The 15,938-nt window shown below is 47.8% G+C and overlaps 1 protein-coding gene across 1 annotated transcript in view; it reads right to left on the reverse strand.

Moving 5' to 3' along the window:
- Positions 1-15,938, reverse strand: part of Cdca7l (cell division cycle associated 7 like) — a 49,977-nt gene that overhangs the window by 930 nt on the left and 33,109 nt on the right. Inside the window, exons 3-9 of the mRNA XM_004652654.3 lie at positions 10,775-10,909; positions 5,176-5,532; positions 3,267-3,338; positions 2,992-3,162; positions 2,046-2,168; positions 1,149-1,298; positions 16-152 (exon numbers count right to left, since the gene is read on the reverse strand). Coding sequence (XP_004652711.2) covers positions 16-152; positions 1,149-1,298; positions 2,046-2,168; positions 2,992-3,162; positions 3,267-3,338; positions 5,176-5,532; positions 10,775-10,909 — 1,145 coding nt within the window. The remainder of the gene's footprint in view (positions 1-15; positions 153-1,148; positions 1,299-2,045; positions 2,169-2,991; positions 3,163-3,266; positions 3,339-5,175; positions 5,533-10,774; positions 10,910-15,938) is intronic.

Genomic DNA, 15,938 nt, shown 5'->3' on the forward strand with positions numbered 1-15,938 from the left:
GCTAGGAAACCTTACCTCTCTAGATATTCCTTAACGTTGTCATAACCATAAAACTTGGCCAGGTGAATGAGGATTCCCGTGGCACAGCGGCCATCACGCCTCCGACAGTAACTGCAGTTGCAGATCCCGCGGCAGGGCGGGCACATCCAATCCTGAGAGAGTGGCAGAAATGTCTGTTAGTAGTAGGTAGGCTCTGGCAAGCCTCTCCTGGGTACATGTCACAGAGCGGTCCTTGTGGTGTGCAAACCAGCACCATCACCTCAAGTTTCACAGTGGCCTGGTGTAGGGTCCTGTGTGACACACAGGTCACACACCCACTAAGCTGGCCTTGGTTTTAGGAATAAAATCTTGGCAAAAGATCAAGGTGTGAATTCCCACTCACCTAATATTTGAACGTAACTCCTGAATCACTTAATCCACACAGTAGCTCAGTATTAAGAACCCCTGTGATGTTACAGAGGCATTACAGGAAAGTAGCTGGGCATAGACCCCCACAACAGTACTGTTTGGGTTCAAGGTCACACTAACCTTGATAGTATGAAATGCCTTATTATTCAGCAGGTTTTATACTATGAAAAGTAAAATTTGGGGCTAGAGGGATGAATTAGCAGTTAAGGTGTTTCCCTGCAAAGCCAAAGGACCCAGATTCTATTCCCCAGGACCCACATAAACCAGATGTGCAAGGTGGTGCATGCAGCTGGAGTTTGTTTGCAATGACTAGAGGTCCTGATGCACCCATTCCCTCTCTCTAAAAAAAAAAATTTTAAAAAGTAAAATTTAAGGCTGGGCGTGGTGGCACACACCTTTAATCCCAGGACGAGGCCACCCTGAAACTACATAGTGAATTCCAGGTCAGCAAGGGCTACAGTGAGACCCTGCCTTGGAAAACCAAAATAAATAAATACAATTTACCAATAATAAAAGTAACTTATTTAGCAGGCATGCAGCACACAGCAAGTACCCTACTGCCACGGTCACCTGGCCCAGGAGAAAAGGCACAGGATCAGCCTGTAGAAAACCCACAACCAGCTCTTCTCCTGTCCTTCAGCATGTTCATTCCTTTAGTCACAGGATACAGGTGGGGACAGTAAAGTACTCAGAGTCTGCAGACCACCCCCCCCCACACCAAGCCTGTGGCTTGCTCCTACCGGGTCCAGCAATGCTGTCCGCACGTCCTCGCCGTAGCGGTTCCGCAGGCATGGCCCACAGAACTGCCCCCGCACGCCTCCACAGTCCTGGTTCCGACACACAGTCTTGGTGTCAATGGTCTTCTGTCGACACTGATGGCACGTGCTACCCTAGCGGGAGGCAGAGGAGGGCGGATAAGTTTTCTTGGTGATGCCCGTGAGGCCAGACACCACCACACCCACTACCAAGGACAGAAGCTCAGCCTCACTCCCAGAACCAAGCAGGACGGTTCCCCAGATCCAGGCATGGTCACGGCCACCACTATAAGCATTTCATTTCTGGGGCCAGAGAGGCTGAGCAGGGAACCCAGAAAGAACTGAATGATCTGGTGGACAAAAAAGGAAAGGAGCTGCTGACGGAGCCCCTGGGTGGTGAGTGGCAGTGAGCCCCACACAGCATCCACTTGGCTCTACTTTTACTGATGGAGACCAGGACACCTTCAGTGTAAGATCAGCTTTAAAATTTTGCCCATTCATTCAACATTTAACAGCTACTTTTAAGTTTCCCATTACTTATTTTTTTTAAAAAAGATGCAGAATGCATTTCCTACCAACCAGAAATTCGCCCTATATTCTATGGGTATATATACCCTTCCAATATGCATTTTCAAAATTGAATATATAAAACTAAGTACAAAAACAGTAACAATTATATAAAATACAAATATACATATACAAATATGCTTTTCTAAGACAAGCTGTTGTCTTCCTTAGCTCAGCTGTAGCTGACTCGACCATACAATTTAGAGTAAGCGCACAGGGAGGTCCAAAGCCTGATACGGTTAAAAAACAGAGACCCTTATCTGGAGCTCCCAGTAGAAACCCCAACAATTGCGTGCCATTCCAAATTTCATTTACCAGAACTTTATCATAGATTTTATCTCCAACAGTGATGGCAACATTTTCCAAGTCCTCTTCAGTGATCTCCTCCACCCGGCGAAAGGAAGATACGCGGTGACGTCGGTACCGCTGGCATTTCCCCTGCAAAATACGCAGCCCGGAACAAGGGATCATTGGACATTGAAAAGTAGAATGAACACTCTCGGGGATTCACTAACACTGACCATGTGACTCTTCAGTGTCCCTGGAGCCCATTCACCTATGTGAGTCATTCATCGGGCTCCTGGGACAAAACATAGCCATCACCGCTTTAAGCCTTTCAGATCTGGGCCAGCCAGGCACCTTAGCACACATGACGCCCACACCAGGCTTCCTTCTCAGCAAGGTGATACAGCAGTGAGCAAAGAGCTGGAGCTTGGGCCTGTGGGTGCTCTGCTGTCAACCTTGTTGGTGACAGGGAAGGGAGCCGGGTGAACCACCCTCAACTGTCAAGCTCACATTTGGGCATGGCTCAAGCTTCTCCCCACTGATAGCACTCCTGAGGAGGTGCCAATTCCTGCGACAGAAAAGCAAGGAGGAATCCCTGCATGCAAAACAAAGTTGGCACCAGCTGTTACCAGGCCTTTCCTGCCTCTAGGGGGCCCAGCTTCATCTGGAAACCCAGGGCCTCCTACATGCTGGGCCAGCCTCTGCGACTGAGCCACCCCCGGCCATGCAGTTCAGTTTAGATAAAGGGCGCTCAATTTGAACTGCAGTTTAGCAGGGATTTCTCAAAATATGCTCAAAGGGACATCAGCACTGCGGGGACCCTTGGGAACGTGGCAGAAATTCAAGTCAAGTTCTCAGCTGCCACGAGCCTCCTGAGTCAGAAACAGCACCTGTTGCCAGCCCTGATAGGCGGAGAGACACACTCCCATTTGAGGGCCCACCTTAGTGTGAGAACAGCTTATTAGTTAGAAAATACCCCACTGATCGTCCTCCTCCTTCGGAAACTGTAAAGTTCTTCTGCAAATCTGGTGGCTGAGAAGGTGACATTTTCTAGAGCAAAATTCTCAGGGGGCCTTGCGCTCCGCGTGGGGTTCACGCGCCGTGTTATCTGTCCCTCGGAGAAGGCCCGTCGCGCCGTTTTCTTCTTCTGAAAGCAAGATCACAAGCAGTTGCAACTGGGTAATTCCGTAAATGAAAGGCAACTCCGACATCTCAGGATGGGTCGGGGTGTCTGTAACGCGTTCTACTCACAGAAGCTGAGGCTGGAGTTCGCACGGGGAAAAGATCTGGCACCGAGTTCAATTCTGCCAGTAACCGAGCAAGCTGAGATGCAGAAGGAAAGGGGATCAGAGATTAGTCCATGAGCCAGTGCGGGGTCGCCCAACCCCTAATACCCACACTTTTCCCACTACAGTGGTTTACATAAGCCTCGGCAATTGTTAAAACCTTCGGCCTCACATATCCAGATTTTATTTCAGAGCTGCAAAGACCATGAGTCAACTTCATGACCACTCCTTACACACAACATAACAACGAAGACGGTCCTGGAACACCCGAGGCCAGGAGCACAAGGCTCTTCACACTCAGCTACTAGCTTAGCAGTGTGACGTGGGGGCATTTTGCACACCTGAAACTCAAGTTTCACCAAGACACCCTAAAAGAGTGTGTGTATGGGGGGGGGTTCAACTAAATGGCTCAAACAGAGTTTCAAAAATCAATAAAAATAATTTTGGGGGGGAGGGGCTGGAGAGATGGCTTAGTGGTTAAGGCATTTGTCTGCAAAGCCAAAGGATCCTGGTTCGATTCTCCAGGACCCACGTAAGCCAGATGCACAAGGGGGTGCATACATCTGGAGCTTGAGGTAGCTGGAGGTCCTGGCGCACCCATTCTCTTCCTCTCTCTGTGTCTCTATCAAATCAATAAATTAAATTAAAAACTTTTTCTAGGCCTGGAGTGGTACCATAGGCCTGTAACCCCACCCAACATCCAGGAGGCAGAAGCAGGTGGAGCAGGAACTCAAGGCCATCCTTGGCTACATAAGACCAACCTGGGCTACATGAGACCATCCCTCAAAAAAAATTAGATTTCTGTTAACATGATCATGTTCAAATGATCAGTTAGAACCAAGCAAAAGACACTGATATGCTAACCAAGTGATTTAATTTGGATTCTTTTTCAGTTTTCAGTTCATACATAGTATAACACTACAAATCGTCACAAAGGACCCATTCTTACTGTAAAGATATAGGCAGACTCAGTTCTAAACATTTCCTTAAGTAAAGCACATTTTTTCTTCAGATAAAAATCACTCAGGGCTGGAGAGATGGTCTAGGGGTTGGGGCATTTGCCTGCGAAGCTTAAGGACCCAGATTCAATTTCCCAGAACCCAAGTAGGCCAGATGCACATGGCGATGCATATGTCTGGAGTTCATTTACAGTGGCTGAAGGCCCTGGCACACCCATTCTCTCCCTCCCTCTTATAAATTAAAAAAAAAAAAAAAAGCACTCAAAGCTGACTTTGCATTTCTTAACTTATGAGACATAAGCTCATGACACATTACCACCACATTGTATGTTTTACAAAGAAAAATATCTAAAAAAAAAAAAAACCAAAATAAAAAAGGTGATTTAGATTATTTTAAAAAATTCTATCAATATAAAATTAGAAAACAATGATTCTCAGTAACTGGATAAGTTACTGACAACCTATAGAGAAAAAAAAAAAATGCACACCGCAAAGATGTTCACTTCGTTATATTGGATCTAACGCAAGCATTGAAACGGGAACACCAACAGCTGAGGTGGCTTTCATTCTAGGCCTTTCCCATTCCTTCTAAGCAGGAGAGCCGGTTCCAGGCAAATGCTGCCTGCCCGCTTCCCACTGCGACTCTCACTGCGGAGCCACAGCAGGACTGCCTCTCGTGCGGCTGCCAGCCCCTTCCCCCCCAGAGCGGCTGTGACCTCAGAACTCAACCTGATCAATGGTGAGCAGAAGTCCCTGCCCCCGGCCCCCAGGGCTAGAAATGACCCTCAGCATCGGCATCTATTCCCCAGCCAGGGCTGGTCATGTAACACTGACTCCAGGTTCTGGAAGAGGAAAAGGGGGCACAGTCCCCAGGGTGCACGGTCCCCCCAGAGCTGCCGGGGCCCCTGCGCTCACCATGGCCTTGTTCTCCTTGATGTTCATGGTCCGCTTCCGCAGCGCATCCGAGCTCTCCTGGCTCTCGGCCCTGGCATCGCCCTCGGACTCGGAGGCAGAATCTTCGCTTTCCTTGGCCTGTCTGCAGCCTCTCTCTCTCCCAAGATCTATTTTCCTGTCCGGTAAGCGTGAGCTAGAAAATAGCTCAGAAGAGCGATTTTTATGAGGTGTTTTTGCCGATTTCTTGGTGGGGAACTGGAAGGCTACCCGGAGGCCAAAACTGCTTCGTCTAGGCCTGGGGTTTTCTTCATCATCTTCCTCCTCCTCACTCACCTGAGGAGATGCTTTGTCGCCGTCACTCGGCTCTGACTCGAAAGACTAAGTAAGAGACAAAGGGGACAAAGAATGATGGCAGTGTCTGTCACCACCTAGCAAGGAGTCAGAGCACGTGTGTGCTGGAAACTCCTGGGGGCCGGGAACAGAGCCCAACACACGGGCAAGACCGTGGGTTCAATTCCCCAACACTAAAAATACACCAGCGAAACTACTCTAGCATCGTTCTAGAAGAACACGAGAATGAAAAGCCCCTTCCTATGACCGCTTCCCTCTGAATGTTCGCCAATGAACAGAATCAAAGCAGTCTGCCACTGACCCACGCATTGGCTTAGTCACCGACACCCTCGTGCCATCAGGGAGCCGGGCTGAAATCAGAACGCAGCGCAGGGCTCCCCCGCAGCGACCAAGCAAGCTGGCCCCTCAGGCAGCCAAACAAAATGAGTTAAAGACAAAGGTGTGAGCAACAGAGGCAGTGCCTCCAGACAAAAAAATTAAAAGAACAGGGACCTGGGGCTGGAGAGATGGCTTAGCAGTTAAGGTGCTTGCCTGCAAAGCCAGAGGACCCAGGTCTGATTCCCTAGGACCCACATAAGCCAGATGCACAAGGTGGCACAAGTGTCTGGAGTTTGTTTCCAGTGGCTGAAGGCCCTGGTGCACCCATTCTTTCTCCCTCTCTCCCTAATAAAATAAATTTAAAAACAATAATAAATAAAACAAGGATCCGTGTGCTCCAGCCAGCACTAACAGGACTCCTGAGGGAAGGGGCACAGCCAAGTGATTCAAGGCACAGAGAAACAGACACAGCTCACTACCAAGCCTGGTGTGCCAAGCAGCAGGTAAAGATCTGCCACGGAGGTCAGTGAGGGTCCCAAGTCAAGGAAGGCCATCCCTTTCAGGCAGTCACCCGCTGTAAGGCCCACAGCTCTGTGGGTCGCGCATGTCTCAGCTGAGAAAGCCTCACCACACACTCCAGGCCTGCAGCATTAACACCTCCCTTGATTTAACAGGTGATAACATGGTGATGTCACCCAGATGACAGTGGAGTGACACTGAGATGTGACAGACTGAGAAATAAGACGGGGCAAGTTTTAATGCTTGACAGCAGGGTGTGCCCTACAAATCCTTCCTTGACTCAAGTGAACAGTCCCCACGGGGATCAGCTCTCAGAGTGGCCAGACATGGAGCACCGCAAGCTCAGAAGCAGCACCGTGATACCCAGACCTGCCCCGAAGACAGTCTGCTCTTCAGTGACCCTAGAACTCCAGTTGGACTTATGATGGAAACAAGAGGGAGCAAAAGGGATACACTTAACTGCCAACCCGGGTGCGCCAACCCACGCCGGGCAAACAGGGAAATACAGCTGTGCTGGGCTCACTTTCCTTTTTAATACCTGGAAGTCTACACATCAGTAGCCCTGATGTTCAGAATAGCGGGCTGACGGCTGGGCGTGGTGTGGTGGTGCACGCCTTGAATCTCAGCACTCGGAGGCAGCGATACGAGGATCACTATGAGTTCAAGGCCAGCCAGAGACTGTATAGTGAATTCCAGGTTAGTCTTGGCTAGATCAAGCCGCTATCTCAAAAAACCCAGAACCAAACAAACAAAAAGTAATGGGGTGGGGGGGGGGGTTAAGGCTCAGCAGTTAAAGTGTTTGCCTACAAAGCCAAAAGATCCAGGTTCTATTCACCAGGACCCAAAAGTTAGCCAGACGCACAAGGGGGCGCACGCATCTGGAGTTCATTTGCAGTGGCTGGAGGCCCTGACATGCCTATTCTCTCTTTCTCTGTCAAATAAAAATATTTTTTAAAATGGTGGGTTGTAACAGAATATAATGTCAGGGGACATTATCATACTCACTATCTACCCTGCTTCTCCTGACCAAGAATGTGGAGGGCCTCCTTACAAAGACTAAGGTAGGAAAAGACCAAGAAAGGCCCAAGGTCGGCTGACCACTAGTAGCCATGGTTGACACTATGCAAACATCAGAAAAGGGTCTGGTCATTCATCATGAGGGTGTGCAGGGGGACAGACCAACAGACATCTCATAATGCCTCTCAAAGGTGTTAGAAGCTTAGTACAGCCCTTCAGGAGGCGGGGCCCCATGGGTCTGTGTAGACTGCGGGAAACATAGGCTAAGGTACACGGCGGGACTGTGTTTTCTTCCTTGCTCAGTTTTGCTTCCTGATCGTGAGGTGAGCAGTTTTCCTCCTCATGGTCCCACCATGATACCCTGTCTCACCTGACAGACCATGGACTGGACTCTCTACAGCTATGAGTGCTTTTGTGTTGTTCCAGTGGTGGAAAGCTGATTAATATGGCTACTTTTCTCAGTGCATTCTAAAATAAAATTTGCAAGTAAACCTACACCAAGTTCTACCCCTCCTGCCCTCTCTCTATAGATAGATAGATACACATATGCACCCACCCTCAGGACTAGAGAGATGGCTTAGGCTTAGTGGTTAAGACACTTCCCTGAGAAACCTAAGGACCCAGGTTTGATTTTCTAGGACCCACGTAAGCCAGATGCACATGGTGGTGCATGCTTCTGGAGTTCGTTTGTAGTGGGCTAAAGGCCCTGGCACGCCCATTCTCTCTCTCCCTCTCTCACTCTAATAAATCAGTAATAATATTTTTTAAAACTCCACAACTGATACATCCCCTAAATGTATAGATTCTAAGGAATAAAAACCCTTGGGTTAACTCTCTTTCCCTTATTAGAAATACAAATTTTTTTGACTAACTAGACATTGCTGAACTAAAGAATGGTATATAAATAAGTGACTAAGACAAATTAGGGTTTGGAAGGATCCTAGTATCTTGCTGTCCAAGAATCTGGGGACTTGCTGGCCTAAACCCCTAAACTGACATACAAACAACTTCCACAAAGAAACCAGGGGCAGAGCTGGGAAGCTGGGCTGGCACATCCACCATCAAACAAGGCAGCCTAACACCAGGGTTTTTGGTGCCCTAAGTGATACCCTTGGGAAGGGGAGGGACATAGTAAGCCAACAGTCACCACTGACTGTCCTACAGGGTCAGGGCCAGAAGCTGTTACCTCAGACCTGCAGACAGTTCATAGCCACAAACTACCTTCATCTTAATAGCAAAGCAGGGAGTAGAATGTTTATTTTTACATAATTATTATACATTTAGATAGTAAACATTTGTGCTAAAAAAAAAAAAAGTAAAAGAAAACAAGTCTGCCAAACAGAAAGAATATTAAGAGCTATAGGATCGAAAGGTGTACTCTGAGGCACTGCCCCTCCCCAGAAACTGACCAATAGACTCAAGACCCCACAGTGAATGCTAATAGCCCCACTGAGGAGAGACCTCAGTGGAAAGGAGGTGGGGGAGAGGGAAAAAAAAAAAAAAGACTTTAACCCGATGGGAATATGACCAACATGCAATAATTTCATATAGTAAAGTTCTCAACTAACAAAAGGGGGGTTCTGGAGAGTTGGCTTAGTGGTTAAGATGGTTGCCTGCGAAGCCTAAGGACCCAGGTTCAATTCTCAAGGTCCTACATAAGCCACATGCACATGGTGGCGCACGCGTCTGGAGTTCATTTGCAGTGGCTAGAGGCCCTGGCATGCCCATTCTATCTCTTTCCCTCTCTCTGCGTCTCTAATAAATAAATAAAAATAACTCTTTATAAAACATATCTGAGGGCTGGAGAGATGATTCAGCGGTTAAGATGCTTACCTGCAAAGCCCAAGAGCCCAGGAACCATGTAACGTCAGATGCATAGATGGCACACAAAAATAAATTTTAAAAAAATATGCCCAACTATGTTTCTATAGAACAGTTTAAAACATAAACTCAGAAAAATTCAAAAGACAGGCTGACTACAATGTAGCACTTGGATGTGGGACTTGGGAATGAAAAAAACCAGGCCGTTACTGAACAAAGTGATAAAATCTTAAGTCTAAAGTTTAGTCAGTAACAGCATAGTAACATTAATTTCTTGTTTTGATAAACGTGAAACAATTGTGCGAGGGGGAAACTAGATCAAGTTTATATGGAAATTCTCTGTACTACCTTTATAATTTTATAAATCTAAAACTATTCCAAAATGAAATCATTTGCTGAAATAATCAAAACACCTAGCATGGTGGCTACACATTTAATCTCAGGGCTTGGGAGGCTGACACAAGATGACTGCTTTGAATTTGAGGATAGCCTAGGCTACAGTGTGAGACCCTTCCTCAAGACAACAGGCCTGTTGCTTTTGAAGTGACCCACTAAAGGCCAGCAGGTGGAAAACAAGCCAGCGTCAGTGAACAGAACAGAAGGAGACCCATGACACGCTTCTTCAGGGCTGAGGGAGATTTCCCCAGAGGCAGGCAGGCCTAGGTCAACTTTTATTGATTTATTTATTTTTATTCTTATTTATTTGAGAGCAACACACACAGAGAAAAAGAGGCAAATAGAGAACGAATGAGCATGCCAGGGCTTCCAGTCACTGCAAACAAACTCCAGATGCATGCGCCCCCTTGTGCATCTGGCTAACATGGGTCCTGGGGAATCGAGCCTTGAACCGGGGTCCTTAGGCTTCACAGGCAAGCGCTTAACCACTAAGCCATCTCTCAGCCCCCCAAGTCATCTTTTAAAGGAAGAAACAGGCCAGCATTGGCGTTGGGAGGCACAGGCAATCTCCAAGTCCGCACCATGACTGGTTTTGCCAAACTGACTTCAAATCTAAGAATTATTACTTCACATCCCACAAGGGCTTGAAGGAACCTGTTAGCCCCCCCACCCCCGACAGATAGAAAAAGATAAGTTCAGGAAGAGTCTAAGATCAACTATGGATAGAACAGTGAGGCACACCTGGGACACATACCTGAGCCCAAGGGCACAAGGGGAAGATAAATGATTCTGAGAGAAGAATGCTGCCATGAGCCAGGTATTAGCCAAAGAGTAGGAATTATATTTTTATTTATTTACTTATTTGATAAAGAGGGAGGGAGAGAGAATGGGCATACCAGGGCCTCCAGCCACTGCAAACGAACTCCAGACACGTGCGCCCCCTTGTGCATCTGGCTAAGGTGGGTCCTGGGGAATGGAACCTGGGTCCTTTGGCTTTGCAGGCCAACGCCTTAACCACTAAGCCATCCCTCCAGCACTGGAGTAGAAATTTTTATATTAACTATTTTAATTTTATAGCGACTGATCTATAGTATTTTTTTTTTTTCGTTTGTGATGTAACTTCTTAGACGTGAGGCTATGATTCAGAAACACAACAGAACATTGCAACATGTAACCATGGAAGGCTGGCAGTTATTACCGTCTCCGCCGGGTCACCGCTCGGGCTCAGGTCACTCTGCGTGAACCCTTCAAAATCTTCCGTCTCCGAGTCGCTGTCCTCTATAAAAATTTTTCTTAACTCTTCTGTGAAATATTTGGAATGGAAACGCACATCCTGGTAAATGAAAAGCACACAGGTAAGAGCAGGAGAGACGGCGCAGCGGGGAAGCACACCTGCTACGCGGTCGTGAGGAGCCGAGTTCGAGCCTCACCAGCCAGGTGACAACCTGGAGGTGGCGTGTCTCCGGCCAGCCAGTACAACAGAAAACCTGCAAGAGACACTGGCTCAGGAAGACAGTCCTTCCCACAAGAGAGGACGCCCGCTGTTCTCTGGCCTATGCAGGTGTGCACATTGGCAAGTGTATCTGCACACACATGCATGCACCACACACACCCCACCACACCCACATTCACTCCCCCTTTCTTCCCCCACCCAAGCCGGGCACAACAGTGGCACACCTGAAATCCCAGCCCTTGGAAGGTCTAGGCCAAGAGGAATGATTGTAATCTATACTGGCCTCAAATGTACAAAGAGAGACCTTATCTCAAAAAAAAAAAAAAAAATCAACCACTACTGTTCATTTATACAGAGGCAGGACATAGAACAGAGGTTACGGCAGCAGAGAGTTACCGTTTAATGGGTACGAGTCTGCTGGACCAAAACATTCTACAGATGGGTATAGGGATGTGCTCACAATGTTGTGAGTACACTAACAATTTAAAATGGGTCAGCTAGCAACTTTTACACTACATGGGTCACAGTAAAGACACATTTCCTAAAACTTACAGAAGCAAACAACTGTATGTCAGACAACTTCAAAAATTCAGGAATCCTGGGGGCTGGAGAGATGGCTTAGTGGTTAAGTTGCTTGCCTGAGAAGCCCAAGGACCTAGGTTCTATAACCCAGTACCCACATAAGGCAGATGTACAAGGTACTACATATTTTTGCAGTGGTAAGAGGCCCTGGCATGCCCATTCTTTCTCTCTCCCCCCCCACTGCCTCTTTCTCTCAAATAAATAAATAAAATATTTTGCTTCTTTCTCTCAAATAATTTAAAAAAAATTCAGGGACTGGACAGATGGCTTAGTGGTTAAGGCACTTGCTTGCAAAGCTAAAGGACCCAAGTTTGATTCCCCAGGTCCCATGTAAGCCAGGTGCACAAGGCGGCGCATGTGTCTCGAGTACATCTGCAGCGGCTGAAGGCCCTGGTGCGCCATGCAATCTGTCTCACTCACTCTCACAAATAAATAAAATATACAACAATAATTTTTAAAATGCAGGAATCCTGCCACCTGTCAGTTTGACATGACTGGTGGATGGAATTCGGTATGTCCTGACAAAGCTAGCAACCAGAACTGTCTCCTTTGACAAGGACTTCCAACATCAGAAGGGAGACGTGAGCCTACATGCTGGCTTTCTTCCCTAGAGCCATCCAGAGTCGCCTCCCTTCACAGAGCGGGCTTCTCAGCAGGAGAATGCACTTGCTCCCTGTCTGATGGGACCCTGGCGGACTGACAGAAAGAAAGCTACTCTTGTCTCGTCTCGGAGCTCCTCTCACACAGGATCCAAGAGGTGCGAAACCCAGAATCGATAGCACATGAGCAGGGGAAAAATGTCACATGACTAACTCAAAAAGCAAAGATATGCAGACATGCCTGGCACCTGGCACATGCCACTACTCTGGAGGCAGAGGTAGGAGGATCACTGTGAATTCGAGGCCAGCCTGAGCCTACGTAGTGAATTCCAGGCCAGCCTGGGCTAGAGTGAGACCCTACCACGAAAAACCAAAACCAAAACAAAGACATTTTCCAAGTGACTGTTCTGTTTAAATATCATAAGGAAGCAAAGCCAGGTCTCTTAAAGACAAAATGGAGAAGGAACAAGACGGCGACCCAAAGGGAAAGCCCTAGAGCAGCCAAGTGAAAGGCCACGACCCACCCCAGGGCTCGGGTCTGTGTCCCCAGTCTGATATAGCAAAAACCCCCTTTTCACACCCCTGTGGCTGAGACCAGCTCCCTTCTGACTTGCTCTGATTTTAATTATATATTTCTTCAAGCTCAGATATCTTGGGTGGGGGGGAACAGATTTAATAGACAAGTAGAAAAACTTAGAGATGGAGAAAAGAAACGCCTGCTGCTAACTCTTTAAACTTAAAAATGTCTCTCTGTGAATTATTATGGGTAATTGGAGTGAGTTTGCTCAGAGATAAATTACTTTGTTGATAGCTGTGGCGCAGCTGCTTTGGGAAAAAAAATACATGCACCAAAGGGAAGTTTCTTTAAAGAGAAATTCAAATCGTGTGTACGCGAGAAGAGTCAGCACACACGTTATGTGCACATCTGGCTTAAACAGATCACCAGTTTAAGTAAGCCAAAGACCAGGGCATATTATTAAGGACAAATGAGTTGCTCTTTGTTGGCTGGTCATCTGTCCTGAACTTCTGGGTTTCTGTCCTGGTAAGCCTCCCCTACTGCCACACAGCAGGAGCTCTCTGTACTTTCTTCTCTTTCCCCTCTAAATCCCTTTTCATGGGCTGAAGAGACAGCTCAGCAGTTAAGGCACTTGCCTGCACAGCCTAAAAACCAGAGTTCAATTCCCCAATACCCACATAAAGCCAGATGCACAAGGAGGCGCATGCATCTGGAGTTCATCTGCAGTGGCTAGAGGCCCTGGCATGTCCACAGTCTTTCATTCAGTCAATTATTCTCTCTCTCTTTTCTCTGTGTGTGCTTGTCTGTCTCTCTCTTTCGAATAAATTTTTTTTTTTTAAAAATACCTTTTCATGTTTCTTCCTGGCCCATGCTCACTTCATGCATGGGCTCTCAGACCACGAGGGTGTATCTATTTCCCTTCCCTTGATTCCATACTTCTCTGAATAAATGCAGTGATTAGGGAGGGAGGGAGGGAACACGCCTGGTTGGCTACGAAGGAAGCCCACTAGGCATACAATACAGGAAACCTTATGCTCACAGAACAAAAGCAAAGGGCCCTCACAATGGCCTTGGTGTGTAACCTCATTAAATGCCCAAAGCTGCTTTCTAGAGCGTGAAAGAGAAAGGTCAAGCTTAAGAGCAAAAGCCCCAATGCCCCGCTCTTTCGGGCACTTTCTATCCTTTGTGCTGGCCTCACAAAGATGATGGGCGACGAGTCTTGATGGACTAAAACCTTGCTGGGGCTGCAGAGATGATCAGTGGGTCAAGTGCTTTCCAGGTAAGCGTGAGGATAAGAGGTCAAACATCAGCCACCTACATAAGTGCAGGGTGGACATGACGGCCATCTCTCACCCCAGAGTTTGGAAGGTAGACACGGGATCCCTGGGGCAAAATGGCTTGCAAGACTAGTGGAATTAGCAAGTCCTGGGCTCAAAAGAGATTTGTCTCAGTACAGAGAAAACTATGGAGGAGGACACCAGACATGAGCCTCCAAATGCACGCGCGTGCGCACATACACACACTCTCACACACACACACACACACACACACACACACACACACAAACACACTATACACTATACACTATACACTATACACAAAACACAAAAATGAATTTTAATGATCTTTGAAGCAATCCTTAATGCCCACGCTTTCGCTTTCCTCACTCCAAAGGATGTGAGTGCTGTGTTCCACGCAGGCTGTATGAAGCTAGGCTCACTGCACAGCCTTGAGTAAAATCTTTGAGAAGCTTCCCATCATCCTGCCAAGGCAGTAACGGGCACTATGCTGTGGATCACAGTCACCACACCACCACAGTCAAGGCAATAAGAAGGTGACAGGAGGAGTCAGGTGGTTCTGTTTTTTTGATGGTGAAGATCCTAAGACGCGAAGGCCTACAGAATGGCAGACTGTGGAACCGTCAGACACATGCATCCAACTGTACCCAACAACATAACCAGGTAAGCTAGGAAGTCCCGCAAGGATCAAGTCTCTTCATTCCAGGAGCTTCCACACCATGATGATAAGATTCCTGCATCCTAGCACACAGAAGCAAAGGACACTTATCCTGTAGGACATCATGATGGAGCAGCATTTGAACTAGTCTAGAAAAATGGCAAGAAAGCAAAAGCGGGGCTGGAGGGATGGCTTAGGGCTTAAGGCATTTGCCTGCAAAGCCAAAGGACCCTGGTTCAAGTCCCCAGGACCCACGTTAGCCAGATGCACAAGGGAGCGCACACATCTGGAGTTCGTTTGCAGTGGCTGGAGGCCCTGGTGTGCCCCTTCTCTCTCTCTCTCCCCACTTCTTTCTCTGTCAAATAAAAATAAATTTTTAAAAAAATAAAAATAAAAGAAAGCAAAAGCAGAACATGCAGCCTGGGCCAGGGGCCAGGGGCCAGTAGCCAGAGGGGCAGAGAGGCCATGGCGAGTGAAGGGGGCCGCCCGTGTGTGCACAGCGCAGCAGGAGAGAGCTGGGAGGAAGCAGGCAGGCAGCTTGACGCTGCCCACATGTGGGACCTTGGTCAAGTCTTCACCTCCCTCAACTCCAGTTTCATCTGTGAAATGGGAATGGTGGCAGCACCCCCCACCCCATGTGCCATAGGGAAGCCTACGGAATAAACGCAGAATCTGTACGAGAAGCAAGTGGCACATGGACACAGCCAATCAAGGTCAACTGGGGAAATCGGACTGAGGGCCCAGAACTGACTTGACTGGGATCAGAGCTGGAGAGACGGTTCCGCGGCTAAAGGCGCTTGCTTAGAAAGACTGACAGCCTGGGTTCGATTCCCCAGCACCCTCGTAAAGCCAGATGTAAAGTGGTACATGCATCTGGAATTCATTTGCAGGGTACCCACTTTTCTTCTTTTTCTTTCTTTCCTTCCTTTTCTCTCTCTCCCCCCTCCCTCTCCCCCTTCTTTTTCTTTCTCCCAGCTTGCAAATAAAAAGAAATCAGGGGACCTGTTTCTCAATGCCAAATGCCTACCTGGCCCCATATGGGGCACTTCAGATGTTGTTCAATGCCCAATGTGTACCCAGCACCCCCCCCCCAGTGGCCACTTCAGATGATCTGTATTGCTCAGGATGCCCCTCAAGATGGACCCCACAGGCTCCACTCAGCCTCTCTGACAGAACACACATGCACAGAGACTGGTGACTTCTGAATAAGGACAGAGATGTGACCTGAGCTCAGCCCTACAATGCTCAGCGGGAA

The sequence above is a fragment of the Jaculus jaculus genome, chromosome 16, assembly GCF_020740685.1.
Source record: "Jaculus jaculus isolate mJacJac1 chromosome 16, mJacJac1.mat.Y.cur, whole genome shotgun sequence".
Classification (NCBI taxonomy): Eukaryota; Metazoa; Chordata; class Mammalia; order Rodentia; family Dipodidae; genus Jaculus; species Jaculus jaculus.